The 23,919-nt window shown below is 41.1% G+C and overlaps 1 protein-coding gene across 1 annotated transcript in view; it reads left to right on the forward strand.

Moving 5' to 3' along the window:
- The window catches only part of ids (iduronate 2-sulfatase), a 71,531-nt gene that overhangs the window by 40,623 nt on the left and 6,989 nt on the right, over nt 1-23,919 (forward strand). The window contains exons 5-8 of the mRNA XM_063061146.1: nt 829-1,029; nt 6,052-6,222; nt 19,776-19,902; nt 23,159-23,332. Coding sequence (XP_062917216.1) covers nt 829-1,029; nt 6,052-6,222; nt 19,776-19,902; nt 23,159-23,332 — 673 coding nt within the window. The remainder of the gene's footprint in view (nt 1-828; nt 1,030-6,051; nt 6,223-19,775; nt 19,903-23,158; nt 23,333-23,919) is intronic.

The following is a 23,919-nucleotide window of genomic DNA, read 5'->3' on the forward strand; positions in this document are numbered from 1 at the left end:
CTGCCTTTCCAGTCTATCTGGACTGGCGTTTAAATTGTTCAAACAGCGAATCATGCTTCGCATTAAGACCTGGGCTTCGCCATGGCGAATTGCTCCAGGCTTAGAGCCTGCTGCCCAGTGATATGTTCCAAGTCAAGATTTCGCTGCCAAAGAGCCATTCTTGACCCCTCCAAATTAGCTTGGCGTTTGTAGCAATCTACCCTTGCACCTAGGTTAGTTGGACATGCATCGGAATTCCCCTGTCTCACCTTCTGCTCTCCGAATCATTCACTCCAACCAGTATGGCACCAACTCCAAGTGTAGCATCAGGGCACATATTGCGAATTTGCTTTTCCTTCGCTTAACTGTTCATTGTTTGCGATGATAGTTTACCACAATTTACTTCAGAAAAATGCTTGAAGACCTTCATGATTGGCTGATTGTATTTTGCATTAATGGGCAGGTGTATCTAATAAAGTGGCCAGTGAGTGCGCAGACGTAGGTACAAGTGCCATGAAGATCAGCTTTCTGCGGTAGCAGTACAGTATATCAAAGCAAAAATTAACATCAAATTAAATAGACTTGTGCAAAAATAAACAACAGAAACAACATAATGACACTGGCACAAGATTGAGAGGGTGGAAAAGAAGTATTGTTTGAGATAGTGTTTTGATTTTGCAGGTCAGTTCAAGAACCTGATGTTGACAAGGAAGAAGCTGTTGTCGAACCCCGAGGTGTGGGTCTTCAGGCTTCTGTATCTCTGCAGATCAGGCAGCATCTGTGGAAAGGAATAAATGTTCAATGTTTCAGGCGGCGAACCTTTTTCACCTGTGGTTTATCTCCAATTAGGTGTGCAAAGGACCAGATGGTAAAAGATATGCAAACCTGGTCTGTCCAGTGGATGTGGAGGAGATGCCAGAGCGCACACTGCCTGATATCCAGAGCACGAATGAAGCAATTCGTTTACTGAAAAATACGAAAAACACCGGAAGCTCGTTCTTTTTAGCCGTTGGTTATCATAAACCACACATTCCACTCAAATATCCACAGGTAGCAAGTTAAAAGTACTGTTGTGTTTGCACATTATTGCTTAGAACAGGGGTGGCAGACCTGTGGCACAGGTGCCCAAGGTGGCACAATCAAAAATGTTGGCACACAGCCTGCAGTGTCGCCTCTTGAATCTTCATGCCCCGCCCATAATGAAAAGCCACATCGGCATTATCTTCACTGCCAGATGAAGCAGCAAATAATTTTTTTACAATGTGAGAGCAGTGAGGTGTTTTCACAGGAAATGTCTCACAAGGGTTTGGGGCCAGCTAGGTAGTTGTGAGAACATGTTACATTGAATGATACGTTATAAAATCCTCACAGATCTGGTGTACGTGTCAGATAGAACTGTTTGGGCCAATTGGCAATAGCTTCGTCATTTATATTTATTCTTTTGTCATTTGTGAGCAAGCACTGGATATTTAGTGATGACAGTAAATACTGTATGTAGTTTAGCACCTGCATGAATTTTATTTTTCAATTATCATCTTAAAAGATTAGTATTAATATTTGAAAATGTTTTCTAAAATCTTGTTTATTTCAGTTTGTCTCTATATCTTTAATAAAACAATGAATACACATAATAATAACTTAGTTATATACTTTTCATACAGGTGATGTAAATCCAAGTGTTTTACAATGTGATAAAATCCAAACATAAAAATAAAAGATAAAAAGATAAAATAATCAGTGGGATTCCTCTATTTTCCTTAAAGACCATGATTATTGTAATTAATTCCTTAATCAATGATAATCTCTACTAAAAATTACCATGACATGGGAGAGAATATTTCAGAAGATTGTTGCCATTTTGGGCACATACTCCCAAAGTAGGTTTGCCACCACTGGTCAAGAGACTTCACTGCCTAACATTATTTGGCTTTTATTTGGCTTCATCCATTTGAAAATCACCTTCATATTTCTGTAGTGAAATGCAATAACATCCATTTCTGGAGACACAAGTGACTGCAGATGTTGGATTCTGGAATGATACACAAAGTGCTTTAGGAGCTCAGCGAGTCAGGCAGCATATTTGGTGGGGGGGGGTGGGCTGGGGGAAGAATGGACTGTCGATATATCAGGTCAAGCCCTCCCCACCATTGAACACATCTACACAGAGCATTGTTGCAGGAAAGCAGCATCCATCATCAAGGAGCCCCACCCCCTCACCACCCAGGACATGCTCTCTTTTCATGGCCGCCATCAGGAAGAAGGTACAGGAGCCTCAGGAGTCTCACCGCCAGGTTCAGGAACCCCTCAAACATCAGGCTCTTGAACTAGAGGGGATGGCTTCACTCAACTTCACTCCCTCTATCATTGAAATGTTTCCACAGCCCATGGACTCACTTCTAAGGACTCTTCATCTCGTGTTCTTGATATTTATGGCTTATTTATTTATTATTATTTCTTTCCTTTTGTATTTGCAGTGTTTGCTGTCTTTTGCACGCTGGTGGGAAGCCCAAGTTGGTGCGGTCTTTCGTTAATACTAATATGGTTATTATTCTATAATGGGTTTGTTTTGTATGTGCACAAGAGAATTGATCTCAGGGTTGTATATGTTGATATGTATGTGCTTTGAACTTTCAGCCGTTCTCCTGGACTGAAAGAATAGATGGGAGTTGGCCAGTATGGAAAGGTGGGGGGAAGAGGAGAAGCAAGAGCTGGTGGGTGATAGGTGGATCCGGGTGGGGAAGTGTCAACCAGGTGAGGGGGTTGTCGAAGAGTGGTACTGATGTCAATAGCTGGAAGGTTTTAGGTGACAGAAGGCTGAAGGTGATGGAATTGTCGAAGCTTAATATGAATTTATAATCAAAGTGCATATATGTCATTGTATACAACCCTGAGATTCATTTTTTGCTGGCATTCTTAGTAAATCAAGAAATATAATAGAATCTATGAAAGGCTGCATTCAACAGGACAGACAACAATGTACAAAAGACAACAAACTGCAAATGCAAAAAGAAAAAATAAACGATGGCGATAATTAATACTTAAGCAATAAATATCAGGAACAGGAGATGAAGAGTACATGAAAATTCATCCATAGGTTGTGGGAACATTTCAATGATGGGGTGAGAGAAATTATCCCCTGTGGTTCAGAATGGTTGAGGGGTAGTAACTGTTCCTGAACCTGGTGGTGTGGGTCCTGGGGCTCCTGTACCTGCTTGATGACAGCAGTTAGAAGAGAGCATAGCCTGGATGGTGGGGGTCCCTGATGACGGATGCTGCTTTCCTGCGTCAGTACTCCATGTAGATGTGCTCAGTGGTGGTGAGGGCTTTATTAGCGATGGATTGGGCCGTATCCATTACCTTCTGTAGGATTTTCCGCTACTCTTTGTAGGAATTTGACAGGAGAGGAAGGTTGAGCATGTAATTTGGGAGGGAGATGGGGTGTACAGCCCGTGAGGGAGCAGTGTGTGTGATGGGCAGGTGGAGAGGGTGGTAAGGTGAAAGATGGGGGATGGCTGGATGAAGCCATAAGACATCGGAGCAAAATTAGGCCACTTGAGTCTGCTGCAAGGAGAAGAGATAAAGGGTTCGGACAGAAGAGGGAATAGTTACCAGGTATAGAATTTGGTGTTTGTGCCACCAGTTTGGACATGTCTAGTTTGAACATGAGGTGCTGGTCCTCTAATTTGCACTTAGCCTTGAACTGGTAGTGGAGGAGGCCAAGGACAACCATGTCAGTGTGGGAATGGGAAGTGGAATTGGAATGACTAGCCACTGAGAGGTCCTGGCTAGAATTGCAGACAGAGCAAAGGCACTTAACAAAGTGGGTTTGTCAGTCTGTGTCCGGTCTTCCCAATATAGAGGAGACCTCAAGAGTTCTCGCTTTTTTTTTGTAAGAGCTTTAGGTTGGCGGTCAATATTGGGTTGAGGTGACCTCCCTCTTAATCTTGAAAATAATGTTGTTGGGTCTGCAGCTAGAGTGACATCCCTCATGAAGGAAAGTGCCTCATTACTGACTGTCAAAGAGATTGTGGGATGGGAGGGAGGGATCCTCAACAATGCTTCAGGCAACACTCCCAGTAATAATTATAAAATAGTGAGGAGGGAGACCCCCGGTGACCCTGTCAGCAATAGGGGGAGAGGGGAGACCCTGGAGGTCTTCTCAGCAGTGGAGGGAGCTTGATCCTGGTGATCAGTGCAGACCTTTGTCCCATGTTGATTGGCTGATATTAAGTTTAATTATCACTGAAATTGTGTTTATTTGAAGTTCTAATTTTAATGTTTCACAGTATCTCTTTGTTGTGAATCATGATCGTGTCTGACAAGCCTGATAGAGTTCTTTGAGAAGGTGACCAGGCATATAGATGAGGGTAGTACAGTGGATGTGATCCACATGGATTTTAGTGAAGTATTTGACAAGGTTCCACACAGTAGGCTTATTCAGAAAGTCAGAAGGCATGGGATCCAGGGAAGTTTGGCCAGTTAGATTCAGAATTGGCTTGCCTGCAGAAAGCAGAGGGTCATGGTGGAGGGAGTACATTCGGATTGGAGGGTTGTGACTAGTAGTGTCCCACAAGGATTGGTTCTGGGACCTCTACTTTTTGTGATTTTTATTAATGACCTGGATGTGGGGGTAGAAGGGTGGGTTGGCAAGTTTGCAGACAACACAAAAGTTGTTGGTGTTGTGGATAGTGTAGAAGATTGTCGAAGATTGTAGAGAGACATTGATAGGATGCAGAAGTGGGCTGAGAAGTGGCAGATGGAGTTCAACCCGGAGAAGTGTGAGGTGGTACACTTTGGAAGGACAAACTCTAAGACAGATTACAAAGTAAGTGGCAGGATACTTGGTAGTGTGGAGGAGCAGAGGGATCTTGGGGTACATGTCCACAGATCCCTGAAAGTTGCCTCACAGGTAGATAGGGTAGTTAAGAAAGCTTGTGGGGTGTTAGCTTTCATAAGTCAAGGGATAGAGTTTAAGAGTCGCGAGGTAATGATGCAGCTCTATAAAATTCTGGTTAGGCCACACTTGGAGTATTGTGTCCCATTCTGGTCGCCTCACTATAGGAAGGGTGTGGAAGCATTGGAAAGGGTACAGAGGAGATTTACCAGGGTGCTGCCTGGTTTAGAGAGTATGCATTATGATCAGAGATTAAGGGAGCTAGGGCTTTACTCTCTGGAGAGAAGGAGGATGAGAGGAGACATGATTGAGGTATACAAGATATTAAGAGGAATAGATAGAGTGGATAGCCAGCGCCTCTTCCCCAGGGCACCACTGCTCAATACAAGAGGACATGGCTTTAAGGTAAGGGGTGGGAAGTTCAAGGGGGATATTAGAGGAAGATTTTTTACTCAGAGAGTGGTTGGTGCATGGAATACACTGCCTGAGTCAGTCGTGGAGGCAGATACACTAGTGAAATTTAAGAGACTACAAGACAGGTATATGGAGGAATTTAAGGTGGAGGGTTATATGGGAGGCAGGGTTTAAGGGTTGGCACAACATTATGGGCCGAAGGGCCTGTACTGTGCTGTACTGTTCTATGAATACTATCCTGATTGAGTATAATGTTGCAACATGGGAGAATGGCAGTCAGTTGGAGAGTTTGAACTAAAATTCAGGTGCAGGTATGGGAACCTACAACTCTACCATGGAAGGTCCCAATCCTGGATGAGAAAAGGAGTGTTAGACTTGCAGGCTATCAACCCCATCCTGTAAAAACTAAATGCCACAGAAGCTCCAACAATCTCATCCCCGGGAGAGAAAGGATACACCAAGAAGATGTGCTACACCTGGGGCAACTTGAGAGAGTGGTGCAGGACTGTTGAGCTGCTGTTGGCGGCCTATGCCCCAGTCGATATGACGGGTTTAAGAAGAAGAATTTTAGTGGAACTTTACAAGCTAGTCTTGTTATGATACTACAATTCTTGAAGTTCATTAACGTGACCTTTTAAAAACTGTGAATAAAGAACTGGGTTTTGAGGATGTGCACCTTTCAGGCATCATTAAATGTATTTTGCCAGTGTCTTTTTTCTGTCACTAGAATGGTAAATTTAATTTCTAGATTTTGTTCTGTTTAGGAGTTTTTAAAATTGTATCCACGCGAAGAGATCCACCTTGCACCTGATCCCAAAGTCCCATTGAAACTACCTCCAGTGGCGTATAATCCATGGACTGACGTGAGATCAAGACATGATGTCCAGGCACTCAACATCAGTTTTCCATATGGACCCATTCCTGATGACTTTCAGGTACACATTTCATCTCCATTTGCATTGGAGAGGGTCTCGAGGAGGCTTATGAGAATAATCCCAGGAATAAAAAGGTTAATGTGTGAAGAGTGTTTTATGGCTCTGTATCTGTATTAACTGGAGTTTAGAAGAATGAGGGAGGATTTAGTTGAAACCTAAGACCTAGATAGAGTGGATGTGGAAAGGCTATTTCCAGTAGTGGAAGAGTCTAGGACATGAGAGCACAGCATCAGAATACAAGGTTGTATCTTTAGAACAGAGATGAACTAATTAGTCAGAGGGTGGTGAATCTGTGGAATTTATTGCCACAGATGGCTGTGGAGGCCAAGTCATTGAGTATATTTAAAGAAGAGGTTGATTGACTCTTGATTAGTATGGGTGTCAAAGGTTACAGGGAGAAGGCAAGAGAATGGGGTAGTGGGGGATAATAAATCACCATTGATTGAATTGTGAAACAGACTGTATGAGCCAAATGGCCTACAGTTGCAAGAAAAAGTTTGTGAACCCTTTCTAATTACCTGTTTTTTTGCATTAATTACTCATAAAATGTGGTCTGATCTTCATCTAAGTCACAGTAATAGACAAACACAGTTTGCCTAAGCTAATAAGACACAAGCAGTTGTACTACTTCCCGTCATTACTGGGTACTCCATTTCAACAATCATAGTCTTGGTTCAAGAAAGTATGTGAACCTCTGGGGTAATGCCTTCTACAAAAACTATTTGGAGTCAGGTGTTCCAATCAATAACTTAACAATGGGGGTGTGTTTTTAGAGGTGCTCTGCCCTTAAAAAGACACACAAGGTCAGGTTACTGACAGAGCCTGCACTTTTCAAGAAAGATCTCATTATGTGCACCATACCTCAATCAAAACAACTTTCAGAGGACCTTAGAAGAAGAATCATAGAGATGCATGAAGCTGGAAAAGACTGCATAAGCATTTCTATAGATCTGAGTGTTCCTCAGTCCACAGTAAAAGAAATTGTCTCCAAATGGAGGAAATTCAGTATTGTTGCTGCTCTCCCTCGGAGTGGACGTTCTGTAAAGATCATACCAAGAGCACAATGTGCAATGCTGAAGGAGGTAAAAAAAACACAAAGGTAACAGCAAAAGACCTGCAGAAATCTCCAGAATTTGCTAAAGTCTCTGTTCATGTGTGCACTATAAGAAAAACACTGAACAAAAATGGTGTTCATGGGAGGACACCATGGAGAAAACATTGCTGCATGTCTCAAGTTTGCCATGACCACATAGAAGGAAAATCTAGGCTCCTATAACACTGCTATATGCTCTGCAAGAAAAGTCAATTTCTCCCTGAATATTACAGAGAATAGCAGGCATTCAAGAATACTGTTCTCAACTATAAACCGACTGTGGAACCCTGCCCCAACCTATAATGTCCTCAGTCAAGCATTTCTCACAATATGTGAGGAATTTGCAATTTTTTAAAATCAACTTCCATACCTCTTCAGCCAACCTCTTAGAAAGGTGGCAACCATGTCAAAAGTTACAAGTTGAGTATCCCTTACCTGAAAATCCAAAGTTCGAAAACCTGAGTAATTTGTGATTTTTTTTGAGCACTGACAAATGGAAAATTCCACGAGGCACTCGAAGGTTCCCAGGCGACGTGGAGTTCTCTGTGCACTGCAGACAGTTCTGAGAAGTGACCTCACACATGGAATTAACAGAAATGAATGAAAAACAGAAAATAGACTGCATAAGACAAAAAAAATGAAGATCTCAATCGTGTTCTGAAAGAGTGGATTTGTAAGCACGTATGCCACTTAACAGTATGCTGACCATGAGACAAGCAAAGATCTATCACAACAAATTGAAAATTGAAGGTAATTGTGAATATGCAGCAGGCTGGTTGCAGAAATTTAAGGAAATGCATAACATTAAATTATTAAAGATTTGTGGTGATAGAGTGCCTGCTGATCACAAAGCAGCAGAAGCATTAGTTGTTGAGGATTGTCACTGATGAGAATCTAACACCAGAAGTCTGCAAAGCTGATTGTTTTTATAAACCTAAAAAAAAGTAAAATACACATAGTGCACTCTAACCTTTTATTCAAACCATGGCATCATAGGTGGAGACTGAAAGCCTGCCTTTGTTGTTGTTCAACAGCTGTTTCAAGGATCCAAAGTGCATTTATTATCAAAGTATGTATATACAAAACAACTCTGAGATTCGTCCTTCCTCAGGCAGACACTAAACAAAGAAACACAATGGAACCCTTTCAAAGAAAACATCAAACACCCAACATGTGGGGGAAAAAAAAGAAATTGCACAAGTGACAAAAAGCAAGCGAACAGCACATAGAATATCAAACATCAAATCAGTAGTATTGAGTTTAGTTCAGTTCTTTGCCACACCACAAGCCAATGTGGGCCGCAGGGCCCTTGCTTGCCAATTGCCCAGTCACACCAATCAAACCGCTCGAGAACAGCGAAAAAACGAGTAACCAGAATCCAGGAACACATGCAACACGAATCTCAGAGTCACCCTAAAACAATCAATCCTGGCAACATTGATCCCAAGACTTTCCTCCGGCAGCAGTCAGCAACAGGGAGAGGAAGACCGGTCAAACGCAGGCAGGCGGCGCCAAACACCTGCCCGTCCTCCGCCCTCATCCTCATCGACATCTACCTTGATGCCTCAGTTGGACGGAAGCAATGGAGTTGAACATGGGCTCGATCCCTCAGTCGGAGAGAAGGAGAGGAGTCGATTATGGGCTTGTGGTCCTTTTCAGGCTGCCAGACCTCCAAGTTGCACACTCTGTTCCCAATCTCACCGAACTCACTCGGAGATGGCAAAGAACCAGATCGCTCTATCAGTCCAAAAACACAGTAGTAAGGTGTAAATTACAGATTCCAAGTGCACACAGCTTAGTAGAATCATATTTAAAAGTAGTATTAATAAAAGCAGTAGTTTGGTGAACCATCAGCAGGATGTGCTGTTGGTCATGTTCGCTGGCATTTTGGAGGTATTCTGATGGCTCTATGCTGCTTTTGTTATCCTGCACACATTACATTTTCATTAATAGCATGTTATAGTTTTTACTGCTCAGTACATGTGTGTGATGACCAAGAGTAAGACAAAGACTGCTTACCAGGAGCATAGATATTCAGTCAGAAATGATGGTGATCCCAAGGTATCTCATTATACATTCCAAAATCTGAAAAAAAAATCCAAGTCTGAAACACTTGCAACGCCGAGTATTTCAGATAAGAGGTATCAACTTGTATTTCTGATTAAGAACTATAAGATTGTAACAAAGAGTAAACAGTCTACTTGCTATCTCAACCCTGTCCCTACCACACTTTTTAAGGACTCTTTTACTAGTGTTTTCAATTCTGTTAGGAAAATTATAAACACATTTCTTGAAGCCGAGTATTTCCAGATGCCTTCAGGACGGTGGCTGTCAAACCCTTACTTTAAAAAGCCAAACCTTGATAGTGACATACTAGCTAAATACAGGCTCATATCAAATCTTCCTTTCCTGGGCAAGATTCTGCAGAAAGTCATTTTCAACCAACTCAACAACTTTCTGAATGAGAACAATACGCTAGAAAAGTTTAAATTACGGAGATGGCTCTTGTCGCAGTTGTCAGTTACCTTAGGCTCAGCACTGATGCCAACAGGGCCTCGGTTCTGGTTCAAAGGTTCATTTTATTAAACTGTGTATGCAGAATAACACTGAGATTTGTCTTCTCCAGATAGCCATGAAATACAGGAAAATGATGGAATTCATTGAAACAACACCCCCCCACACGAAAAAGTAGAAGAAACAAAACTAGCAAACCCCAAACCCCCAACCCCTCCCTCGCACAAAACCTAACAGATCGCCCAGCCAGGAAACAGTAGCAGGAAGTCAAACCCCCAACCCCCTCCCACATAACAAATACAGTGACAATAACATCAAACCCCCAACCCTCTCTTTCACACAAAAAACTAACAGCTTGCCCACACGGAAAAATGCCAACAAGAACGTCAGACCCCAAATCCCCAACCCCTCCCTCGCATAAAAACTAACATATTGCCCAGCCGCCAATTGGCAGCAAGAAAGAAAACACAGAAAGCTGAAGGAGACCATATAAGTAATTCTTCCAGATCTAAGTGCTGCCTTCGGCACAGTTGATCACAGTATTCCCCTAGATTGCTTTGAGAACTGCGTTGGCTTTTCTGGTGGTGCCCTTAATTGATTTCATTCATATAGCTCGGAGAATTTTTTTGTCTGTCTTGGAGACCAGTTTTCTAAGAGATACAATATGTCTTTTGGTGTTTCTCAGGAAATCTGCCTTGGTCCCCTACCCTTGTCTTTGTACGTGCTCCCCTTAGGAGATATCATTAGAGATTTCTAGTTATGCAGATAACACACAATTGTATATCTCGGATGGGGTTGATGATGATAACACCCCATCTTAAATCTGAAACAATTTGGAGGAATATTCTGAATAACAAGGCAGAAATGTCTGAACATTTTAACTGCCTACCACCCCATGAACCTCCACGTCAAAACATCATCCTCTACAACTTCCACGATCTCCAAAGGGATTATACCATTAAGCATAGTTTTACCTCCCCACCCACCTTCCGCAGGGATTGCTCCATCTGCGATTCCCTTGTCCAGTCTTCCCTCGTCACTTATCTCCCTCCCGGCATTTATCCCTGCAAACTGCCCATTCACCATCTCACTCTCCTCCACTCAGGGCTCCAAACGGATCTTCCAGGTGAACAACACTTCACCTGCGAGTCTGCTGGGGACGTCTATTTTGTCTGGTGTTCCCGACGAGGCCTCCACTACACTGGTGAGACCCGTCGTAAATTGGGGGACCTCTTTGTCGAGGATCGCTCCATCCGCCAAAAGCCAGTAGCCAAATATTTTACTTCCGATTCTTATTCCGACATGTTGGTCCATGGCCTCCTCTTGTGCCAAAATGAGATCATCCTTGGGGTGGAGGAGCAACACCTTATATTCCATCTGGGTAGCCTCTAACCTGATGGGATGAATATCCATTTCTCCTTCCAGTAATTTTTTTTCCCTCCCCCTCTCCTCTTCTTGTATTCCCCATTCTGGTCCCTGACCTCTTCCCACCTGCCTATCCCCTCCCCCGCGTCCCCTCCTCCTTCCCTTTCTCCTATGGTCCACTCTCTTCTCTTATCAGATTCCTTACTCTCCTGCCCTTTATCTTTCCACCCATCTGGCTTTACCTATCACCTTCTAGCTGTCCTCCTTCCCCTCCCCCCACCTTTTTACTCTGGCGTCTTTCCCCTTCCTTTGCAGACCAGAAGTAGTCTCAGCTGAAATGTTGATGTTTAGTCCTCTCCCTAGATGCTGTCTGACTTGCTTAGTTCCTCCAGCATTTTGTGTGTGTTACTTTAGTTTTAAAACTATCAATTTGGAGAAAAACAAGTCAGCAATATGCTGTTAGAGATGGGTAAGCGGAAAATACTGGAAGCACTTAAAAGTTCAGGCAGCATTTGTGGAAAGATAGGTGCTTAATGTTTCAGTTCAAATGACCTTTATCAGGGCTGGGAGAGAGAGGATAGGTTGGTTTTAAGTTGAAGTTGGGTGAGGAAGGGATAGAAAATATCTTTAATGAGTTGAGCCCAGCATTGCTATGAGGATGTGGTGTAATCAAGATCATCTAGTTGGTAAATTGGTGGGAGCGGTTAGAAAGGGCGAACATGAACAAATGAACAGAAAAGCCTTGGGCGGGATTCACCTTCCCTTTCAGGGTTTTGAAGGAGGTGTTCCTTTCGTAACTCCCCAGTCTTCTCTTCCATTGTCTACCGACTACTCCCATTCCACAGATATATAACCACAGCAAATGCAATACCTTTTTGTTGCTTCCCCTGCCACCATCCAGGAACCCCAAAAGGTCAGGTGAAGCAATGATTCACTTTCTTTCTTTTTAAATCTTTTTATTGAGTAAGTATACAAAAAAAGTAAGCCATATAAACATTAATACAATGTTAAAGTATAATAAAATTCCAAAAGATAACAATACCAAAAAGAAAATACTACAAACAATGTAATTTAAGCATAAGAAACCAAGATAACATAATAGTATACTAGATTTTATATATATCAATGGAAAAAAAGAAAAAAAAACCCCAAAAAAAAACCCACCGTGCAACTAACTAAAAGCAAAGCAAAGCAATGGGCTAACTTGAAACCAAACAGAGTTAAACTTAAAATCACGTCCTCAATCCCGACCTCCATTAAAACAGTGAAAAAAAAACAAGAAGGGTAAATATTACATTAAATGAAAATATCGAATAAAAGGTCCCCAAATCTGTTCAAATTTAAATGAAGAATCATAAAGGTTACTTCTAATTTTCTCCAGATTCAAACATAAAATCGTCTGAGAAAACCAAAAAAAGGTAGTTGGAGCATTAAGCTCTTTCCAATGTTGTAAAATACATCTTTTCGCCATTAAAGTAAGAAATGCAATCATTCTACGGGCTGAAGGGGAAAGATTACTAGAAATTTTAGGTAGTCCAAAGATAGCAGTAATAGGGTGAGGAGAGATATCTATATTTAATACCTTAGAAATAATATTGAAAATATCTCTCCAAAAAGTTTCCAAAGTAGGGCAAGACCAAAACATATGAGTTAAAGAGGCTATCTGCCCCGAACATCTATCACAGAAAGGATTAATATGCGAGTAAAAACGCGCTAACTTATCTTTGGACATATGTGCTCTATGCACCACTTTAAATTGAATTAGGGAATGTTTAGCACAAATAGAGGAAGTATTAACTAATTGTAAAATCTGCCCCCAATCATCCACAGAAATGGTAAGCCCCAATCCCTGTTCCCAATCTACCCTAATCTTATCAAATGGAACTTTCCTGAGTTTCATAATAATATTATAAATCATAGCCGATGCACCTTTCTGACATGGATTAAAGTTAATTATCGAATCTAAAATATATATAGGAGGAAGCATTGGAAAGGAAGGAAGTATAGTACTTAGAAAATTTCTAACTTGTAAATATCTAAAAAAATGTATTCTTGATAGGTTATATTTATTAGATAATTGTTCAAAAGACATAAGGGAACCATCTAAAAATAAATCCAAAAACCGTAAAATACCCTTAGTCTTCCAAGTTTGAAAAGCGCGATCCGTAAAAGAGGGAGGAAAAAATATGTTACCTAAAATAGGAATCGCTAACCCGAATTGATTAAGATCAAAAAATTTTCTGAATTGAAACCAAATACGCAAAGCATATTTAACGATCGGGTTAGAGACCTGCTTAAGGCGTTTCGAATCAAAAGGAAGAGATGAACCTAAAATAGAACCAAGTGTATAACCCTGAACAGATTGTAATTCCAATGCTACCCATTTAGGAATAGATAGTATATCCCGGTCAAGTAACCAAAATTTCATATGTCGAATATTAATAGCCCAATAATAAAATCTAAAGTTAGGTAATGCTAAACCTCCATCTCTCTTAGCTTTCTGTAAATGTATTTTACCCAGTCTCGGATTCTTATTCTGCCAAATAAATGAAGAAATTTTAGAGTCGACTTTATCAAAAAAAGATTTAGGAACGAAAATTGGTAATGCCTGAAACACATATAAAAATTTTGGCAAAAAAAACATCTTAACTGCATTAATACGACCAATCAAAGTTAAATATAAAGGAAACCATTTAGATGAAAGTTGAGTAATATGGTCTATTAATGGTAAAAAGTTAGTCTTAAATAAATCTTTATGTTTACAAGTAATTTTAATCCCAAGATATGAAAGGTAATTATTAATCAATTTAAATGGAAATTTATAATATAAGGGAAGATGTTTATTAATCGGAAAAAGTTCACTCTTACTAAGATTTAATTTATAACCTGAGAAAAGACCAAATTGTGCTAATAACTCTAAAACAGCAGGAATAGATCTCTCAGGATTAGAAATATATAAAAGTAAATCATCAGCATAGAGTGATAATTTATGGGACTTTAATCCCCGAGTTATCCCAGTAATATTTGAAGATTCTCGAATAGCAATTGCAAGAGGTTCTAATGCAATATCAAATAATAGGGGACTAAGAGGACAGCCTTGTCGAGTACCACGAAAGAGAGGAAAAAAAGGTGAGTTTAAAGAGTTAGTACGAACCGAGGCTACAGGGGAGTGATATAACAGTTTAATCCAGGATATAAATTTCAGGCTAAAATTAAACATTTCAAGCACCTTAAATAAATAAGGCCATTCTACTCTATCAAAAGCTTTCTCGGCATCTAAAGAAATAACACACTCAGGAACATTTTGTGAGGGAGTATAAACAATATTTAACAATGTACGAATATTATAAAAAGAGTAACGACCTTTAATAAAACCCGTTTGGTCTTCCGAAATAATAGAAGGAAGTACTTTTTCTAGTCTATTTGCTAATAACTTAGAAAAAACTTTAGAATCAACATTTAATAAAGATATTGGTCTATAAGATGCACATTGAGCAGGGTCTTTATCCTTCTTTAGTATTAAAGAAATTGATGCTCTATTAAAAGATTCCGGAAGTTTACCAAGTTTCAAAGAAGCCTCAAAAACCTTATAGAGCCAAGGAATCAATAAAGAAGCAAAACATTTATAAAATTCAACGGTAAACCCATCAGGGCCAGGAGCTTTCCCCAGATTCATAGAAAAAATAACATTCTTAATCTCATCCATTGTAATGGAAGTATCTAATAAAGAAGACATATCCTGTGAAATCTGAGGAAAGTCTAACTTATCTAAAAAATCATTCATATATTTAGAATCTCGAGGAGACTCTGATTGATATAAAGAAGAATAAAAATCACAAAAGGTTTGATTAATCCCCACATGATCCAATATCAATCGATCATTTTGGTTATAAATCTGATTGATTTGAGATTTAACATAATTAGATTTCAATTGATTAGCCAGCAGCTTGCCAATTTTATCACTGTGAACATAAAAATCACTTCTTGTTTTCTTTAATTGGTTTACAATCGAGGACGAGAGTAGTAAACTGTGTTCCATTTGAAGTTCAGTTCTTTGTTTGTATAGCTCCTCAGAAGGAGCCATAACATATTTCTTATCAATTTCTTTAATCTTGTCCACAATTGCCATCTCCTCCTGCTTCTGTTTCTTCCTCAAAGCAACGGAATACGAAATAATCTGACCCCGAATATAGGCTTTAAAAGTGTCCCAAAGAGTGTTAACCGAAATATCTTCTGTATGGTTAATTATAAAAAAAAGCTCAATCTGTTCATTCATAAAATTAACAAAGTCCGAGTCCTGAAGCAACAGCGAATTAAAACGCCATTGTCTATTGTTTGGTATATTGGCCATAATTTTAATAGAAAGCTTAAGTGGAGCATGATCCGAAATGGTTATAGAATCATAATCACATTTAATCACTGAAGGACGAGAATCAATAAAAAAATAATCAATTCTTGAATAGGAATGATGAACATGTGAAAAAAAGGAAAAATCTTTTTCCTGAGGATGCAGAAAACGCCAAATATCCGTCGACCCAGAATCAGAAAGGAAAAAATTAATCAATTTTGCAGATTTATTAGGTAAAGTCCGTAAAGGAGCCGAACGGTCCAAAGCTGGAGATAAACAGGTATTAAGATCTCCGCCCCAAATCAATGAAAACTCGTTCAAATTCGGAAACTGATCAAACAATGATTTATAAAATTCCGGACAATCCATATTAGGAGCATAAACATTAACCAAAACTACTTTTTTATTAAATAGTAAACCACTAACCACTAACCAATAAAAATCTACCATTCGGATCAGAGATAATATCCTGTTGTATAAAAGTAACTGAGGAATCTATAAAAATAGAGACGCCTCGAATCTTAGCATTGGAGTTCGAATGAAATTGTTGTCCCTTCCAGAATTTGAAAAAACGTAGTCTGTCCCCCCTCCGTACATGGGTCTCTTGTAAAAATAAAATTTGTGCTTTAAGTCTCCGGAACACTTTAAAAACTTTTTTTCTTTTAATAGGATGATTAAGACCATTAGTATTCCAGGAGACAAAATTAATAATAGACTCCATAAATCCTAAAGTCAACCCACGACAAGGAGGATTGACAATAGGCGCGACCCACAAACCCGGAGAGGAAACAGAACATACAAAAGATACCGGGGAAAAGGACGCAACCAGTACTTCAATAATGTATATAGCCCAAAGAAAAACAAACTAAAACGTGAAGCCCCTCCCGCACAATGATTCACTTGTACATCTTCCAGTCCAGTGAACTGCACTCAGTGTTCCCCATGTGATCTCCTTCTACATTGGAGAAACCAAACGTAGATGAGATATTGATCCTGAGCTTCCTGGCACCGTCCTGCCACACTAGTTCACCTTTCCACCTTGCTCTGACCTGTCTGTCTTTGTCCGCCTTTGTTGTTATGACAAAGCCCGACATAATCGGCCATTATAGAATGGTGGAGCAGACCTGATGGGCCGAATGGCCTAATTCTACTCCTGTGTCTTGTCGTCTTATAACGAGAATCTTTTCTGACTTCTGGTATGGCTACAGTGAACAACTGGATGAGCAACAATTTCCTAAAACTAAGTGAAGATAAAGCTGAAATACTTTTGATAGGTCCCAAATCCAAAAGAGATAAACTTCTTGTTAAACTTAGGAACTTGGCTCCCCTTATAAAATCAGAAGGCACTAACCAGGGTGTTACCCTTCATTCATATTTGATTTTTAAATCCCACATAAAGTGACCAGAGCAGCATTTCTACATGAGAAATGTTGCAAAGATACGTCCCTTTCTGCCACATAATGATGCTGAAAAATTAATTCACACCTTTATATTGAATAGATATATGGGGTTTAAAGACCAGCGGATCCTGTGAGTGTGGCGAAAGGTTGCAGAATGTTGAACACGTTCTGCGCAACTGCCCACTCTCACCTGATTCACCTGCTCAACATCAACTAAACAACACTAGAGTGGCTGGCTATCTGGTGTAACAAGCTATGATGATGATGATTGAATAGATGAGATTACCACAATGCACTTTTTTATTAGCCTTCCAAAGCAACCTATTGACTAACCAACTCATTCAGAACACCGGTACTAGACTTCTAACTAACACCAGGTTAAGGAACATATCACTCCCGTGCTAGCTACTCTGCATTGGCTTCCTGTATCTCTTAGAATTTGATTTTAAAGATCGCTTACTTGCTTTTAAAGCTCTCAATGGTCTGGGACCAAAGTACGTCACAGAATCTCTTTCATTTTATAACCATATTCGAGCTCTCAGGTCCTGCTCCAGTCTCTTAAAATTAAGTTATTTCCCTTGAAAGATAATTGGCAGGTCAGCTTTTTCGAACTATGCTCCTAAACTGTGGAACTCAATACCTAAAGCTGCAAGGGATGCAGACTCAGTTGACACTTTTAAATGCCAGCTCGAAACCTATTTACTTAACCTTGCTTTTAACTAACCTCTCCTTGCCTTTTACTTTCATGCTTATTTTTGTATTTTTTTCTTATTTTTATTTTCATGTTTGTACTTTTATCCTATTGTAAAGCACTTTGAACTACATCATCTGTATGAAAAGTGCTCTATAAACTTATGATTAAGTATACCCAATGACTTGCCCACCACAGCTGTGGCAATGAACTCCACCCATTACCTTCAAACTTCTGACATAATTTCCTCCCTTCACCTTTGCCTTCCTATCAGCCCATTCACCCGATCCAACTGACATATTCCACTCCTTCACCTACCTTTCTATACCAGCTATCTCGCCTCTTTGCAGTCCAGATGAAATGTTGGCTGTAAATTTTCCTCCACTGATACTGTCTGATCTGCTCATTTCCTCTAGCTTCTGGAACATCAACTTACATGTTTGTCTGAGCTTGGCTCTTTCTGGAGTCGGTAAATAGAGGAAAACAAACCTCTTGATGTCAAATGTTAATTTTATAGAAACACCGTCAAAAGGCTTCCTTTGATTCTTTAACACTGCTCAACTGTTTGGGAAAAGTCTGACAGGGGAGGTGACTCGCCACCTTATGTGGTGGGCAATTCAGGATTTTGTCCCTGTGACCCCACACCGGGGGGGGGGAAGGGGGATGAGGCTACAAGCCCATACCATTTGAGTCAGAGAGCATACAACACAGAAACGGGTCCTTTGACCCATCCTGTCTTAAACTATTAATATCACTAGTCTCACCAAGCTGCACCTGGACATAGCCTTCCATACCCATCCCATCCATGTACCTATCCAAATTCCTCTTAAATGTTGAAATCAAAATCGCATCCACCACTTTGCTAGCAGCTTGTTCCACATTCTCACCACTCTGAGTGAAGAAGCTGCCCCTCATGTTCCCCATAAGCATTTCAGCTTGCACCCTTAATGCATGACCTGTAGTTGTAGTCTCACCCAACCACAGTGGAAAAAAGCCTGCTTGCATTTACCTTCTCTTTGTTTGTTATGTGCTGTGATGTATGACGTAGACCATCGTGGTCTTTCCATAATCATGATTGCTCTTGACAAGTTTTTTTACAGAAGTGATTTGCTATTGCCTTCTTCTGGGCAGCGTCTTTACAAAGCGGGTGACCCCAGCCATTATCAATACTCTTCAGAGATTGCCTGCCTGGCGTCAGTGGCTGCATAACCAGGACTTGAGATGTGCATCAGCTGCTCATACGCCCATCTGCTCTCATGGTTTCATGAGACCGTGATCAGTGTGGTGCAAGTGAGGCGGGGGGTGGTGGAGAGCTAAGCAGGTGCTACACTTTGTCCAAGCATGACCTACAGGCTAGCGGAGGGACTGAGTGCCTTGCACCTCCTTTGGTAGAGACATATCTCTGCCCTGTCACTCTTTACCCTATCTATACCCCTAGTCATTTTGTTCACCTCTATCACACCTCTCCTCAATCTTCTACTTTCTAGGGATTAAACTCCTAACCTACTCAGTCTTTCCCTATAAGTCAGACCCTCAAGTTTTGGCAACATTCTTGTAAATATTCTTTGCACTCATTCAATCTTATTAATACCTTTCCTGTAGGTAGGTGATCAGAACTGTACACAATACTCCAAATTAGCCCTGACCAATGTCTTGTATATTGTAAGTTCAACATAACATCCCATCTCAGTGCTTTAATTTATGAAGGCAAATGTGCCAAAGCTATCTTTACAACCTCATCTACCTGTAATACCACTTTTCACAAGACCCTAAGACCATAAGACATAGGAGCTGAATTAGGTCATTTGGCCCAACATATCTGCTCCGCCGTTTTGTCACAGCTGATCCATATCACTCTGAACCCCATTCTCCTTGTAAGGAATAATGGATCTACACTCCCAGATCTCTCTGTTCTGTATTCCCCAGTGCCCTACCGCTCACTGTGTAAGACCTAGTTTGTCCTCCCAAAGTGCAACACCTCACACTTGTCTGCGTTAAATTCCAACTGCCATTTTTCAGCCCGTTTTCCCAGGCGGTCCAGATCCCGCTGGAAGCTTTGATATCCTTCCTTGCTGTCCATGACGTCCTCCAATCTGTGCGTCATTCACAGATTTACCCCAGTGTGCCCTTCATATTTTGTAGGTGCTGATCCGCCAGAGTTACTTTGCTGCAGTCTCTTATATGGACAGTGAAGTGGGCCGACTGTTGAATGCATTGGAGGAGGAGGGGCTGGCCAATAATACAATCATCGTGTTTACGTCTGACCACGGTGAGGAGCTACTGGGTCTACTCAGCCGTTTGTATATTTGTTGATATTGCATACAGGTAAAATAATTTCATCAGACGTTGATGAGGCCTAACCTAATTTGGAGTATCGTGTGTAGGTCTAGTTATCTACCAACATGGAAGATGTTAAAACGATCAAGAGTGACTAACTACCAAGTGTCAAATTTAAGACTATCAAAGGTTGTAGCAGGATCTGGACCAGCTGGGAAAGTGGGCTGAAAAATGGCAGATGGAATTGAATGCAGACAAGTGTGAGATGTTGCCATATGGGAGGACCAGTCAGGGTAGGTCTATCACGGTGAGCAGTAGGGCACTGAGGAGTGCAGTAGAACAGTGTGATCTGGGAATACAGATCCATAATTCCTTGAAAGTGTCGTCACAAGTGGATAGGTCGTAAAGAAAGATTTTGGCACATATTCCTTCATGAGTCAATGTATTGAGTACAGGAATTGGCATGTCATGTTGAGTTGGGACGTTATGTTTATATAAGACTTCTGTTAGGTTTAATTTGGAGTATTGTGTGCAGTTTCCTTCACCTACCTACAGGAAAGATGTAAATGAGGTTGAAAGGGTACAGAGAAAATTTACAAGGATATTGACTAGACTTGAGGATGTGAGTTATAGGGAAAGGTTGAATACGTTAAGACTTGATTCCCTAGATCATGGAAGAATGAGGGGAGGTTTGATAGAGGTATATAAAATTGAGGGGTATAGACAGGGAAATGCAAGCTTTTTCCACTGAGGTTGGGTGAGACTACAGCTAAAGGTCATGGGTTAAGGGTGAAAGATGAAAGGTTGAAGGGAAATATGAAGAGAAGTTCTTCACTCAGAAGGTGGTGAGTGTGTGGAACAACCTACCAGCAGGAGTGGTGGATGTGGGGTCGATTTCAATATTTGAGAGAAATTTGGTACAGAGACATGGATGGGAGGGGTGTGGAGGACGATGGTCTGGGTGCAGATCGTTGAGACTAGGCAGGTTAATGTTTTGTCACAGACTAGATGGCCGAAGGGCTTGTTTCTGTGCTGCAGTTCTCCAACTCCAACTTCTGGTAATTCCCTCCCCCTCCCTTCCCCTATCCCTATTTCACTCTGCCCCCTCCCCCAGCTGCCTATCACCTCCCTCATGGTTCCACCTCCTTCTACTACCATTGTGTTTTCCCCTATTCCTTCTTCACCTTTCCTGCCTATCACTTCCCTGCTTTCCCTCCCCCACCCCTTTATTTTTCCCCTTACTGGTTTTTCACCTGGAACCTACCAGCCTTCTCCTTCCTACCCTCCCCCCACCTTCTTTATAGGGCCTCTGCCCCTTCCCTCTTCAGTCCTGACAAAGGGTTCCAGCCCGAAACATTGACTGATCGTTTCCACGGATGCTGCCCAACCTGCTGAGTTCCTGCAGAGTGTTGTGAGTGTTTCTGTGCTACAGTGTTCTATGACTGTCATACGGAGAAAATTTACAAGGATGTTGCCGGAACTTGAGGATCTGAGTGACAGGGAAAGGTTAATTTGGTTATGGCTTTATTCCCTGGAGCATAAGAAAATGAGGGGAGATTTGATAGACATATATAAAATTATGATGAGTGCAGATAGGGTAAGTGCAAATTTCCTGAAGAGTCTTGAACTTGGCACATAACGTGGAAGGAGTTTGCTTCAACCACATCCAGTATATAAAAGAAGTGAAATCAAGTGTTTGTAAACTTCACTATGAGATTGGATAGTGAAATAATTAATTGAAGTTTTGTTGCAGCATAATCTAAATATTTGGGTTTACTTAAACTGACTTCAACATTAAGACGTGGGAAAGAATGTGATACCGGGTATAACACTGGAGATTAGAAAAATGGGGACTCGTGTTCATTTTGTGTTTTAATAATACCCTTCAGGCTTGAATGCTTGTCAAAACTAAGGAGGTACCTAGACAGGGAGCCTGGTTGTCTCATCGATAATGTCACAAGAATCTCATTGAGATGGGACGTAAGGGAACATCTAGCATGTGAAATTGATGTGTTCCCAACCTCTTTTATGCTATGAAACCCCTACCATCAACTGAGGCGTCAGTGGAAATCAGGTTGGGAACTCTGATTTCTGGAAATTGCATGAGACTGCTGAGGGAGGATAGAATGAATGTGAATGGAATTCCTGTGATGAAGGAATTCCTCAGGGACATTAGAGAGCTTAGGTAAAGGAAAACAAATCAAGCAGAGAAATTTGGAAAACAGCTTGGAAAAACTTCTTCAGAATTACATGTTTGTTAACTTGCCAAGGATTACTCAACCACTTAGCACAGTTTCTCTTCTTTTGCACGTTGGATGTTTGTCAGTCTTTCTGAATCTTTGGGAAGATGGTGATGTTCTTGGCTGCAGTGGTCTCTCCCATCCAACCAAAGGTGTAACTGTTCATTCTTTTGTGCTTTTTTATGATCACAAGGCACTGCTGGATATTAAGAATGTTAAGTACTGCAGGTCCACCCCATTGATAGCAATGGAGCTGGACTTACTGCGCAAGTTGTTGTGTTGTCTCCTGGACTTGCTAAGTATGGTTGTGCCAAGGGAGTGCATAGTCCAACAAATGGTACCAGTCTTGGATGTTTTTCAGGTGATTGCAAGACCCTGTTGGACATTGGTAATATAGAGTACTGCATGTCCGGTTTACTGATTCATTGGCGAGACCGGCGAGAGAGCTGTTCTGCCTTAGTTGTGGTGCAGACCTGGCCCTCGTGCCCTCGAGTCACCTGTTGCAGCCATCCAGAACAGAAGATGCCGAGGAGGTGTGGGAGAGAGCAGAGGCCTTTAGGTGTGCTGGAATCTGCACTCAGGTAGGAGTTGGCTGCTGTCCAGCAACACTCGGTGGAAGAACAAGCTGGACCAGGACAACACCAATCTACATGCCATGCTACTCTGGGATTTGGGCTATCTCATTTTTTATATGACTGTATTTTTTTCTGTTGTCATAACTATATGTGCTGTGTGCTGCTGATGGTGTAGTTTGCACCCTGGTCCCAGAGAAATGCTGTTTCATTTGGTTGGAAACGTATGATTGAATGATAATTAAACTTGATCTTTATGTATAGTTTTTCGTAAATTCTATTTTTTTCCCTGTGAATGCCTGCAAAAGATGCATCTCAATGTAGTATATGATGACATATACATACCTTGATAACTTACTTTGAACTTTGCAATGCTCACTACTGAAGACCTATAAGATCTCGAATTCTTTCTGATATTTCTTCTCGTCTCCATTAGGTTGGTCACTGGGTGAGCACGGCGAATGGGCCAAGTACAGCAATTTTGACGTGGCAACTCGCGTCCCTTTGATGCTTTACGTGCCAGGGCTGACTGCGACTTCACCTCTTCCAAAGCAAAGGATATTTCCCTTTATCAGTCCTCTTACCAGTAAAGTGGGGAAGCTGCCAAGAGGTAGGTACCACACACTCAATGCTGGAAGAACTCAGCAGGCCAGGCAGAATCTATGGAAAAGAGTAAACAGTCGGCTTTTCGGGCCGAGACTTTTTACCAGTAAATATACCCAATGACTTGGCCTCCATGGCTCCCTGTGGCAACAAATTCCACAGGTTCACCACTCTCTGGCTAAAGAAATTCCTCCTCATCTCTGTTTTAAAAGGACGCCCTCTATTCTGAGGCTGTGTCCTCTGATCTTAGACTCCCCCATCATAGGAAACATCCTCTCCACATCCACTTGATCGAGGCCTTTCAATATTTGGTAGGTTTCAATGGTAGGTTTCCCCTCGTACTTCTGAGTTCCAGTGAGTGGAGAGACAGTCATCAAACACTCCTTGTATGACATGCCTTTCAATCCCAGAATCATTTTCGTGAACCTACTTTGAACTTTGTCCAATGTCAGCACATCCTTTCATGGATAAGCAGCCCAAAACTGCTCACGCTACTCCAAGTGAGGCCTCGCCAGTGTTTTATAAAGCCTCAACATTACATCCTTGCTTTTATATTCTAGTCTTCTCAAATTGAATGCTAACATCACATTTGCC

The sequence above is a fragment of the Mobula hypostoma genome, chromosome 10, assembly GCF_963921235.1.
Source record: "Mobula hypostoma chromosome 10, sMobHyp1.1, whole genome shotgun sequence".
Lineage (NCBI taxonomy): Eukaryota > Metazoa > Chordata > Chondrichthyes > Myliobatiformes > Myliobatidae > Mobula > Mobula hypostoma.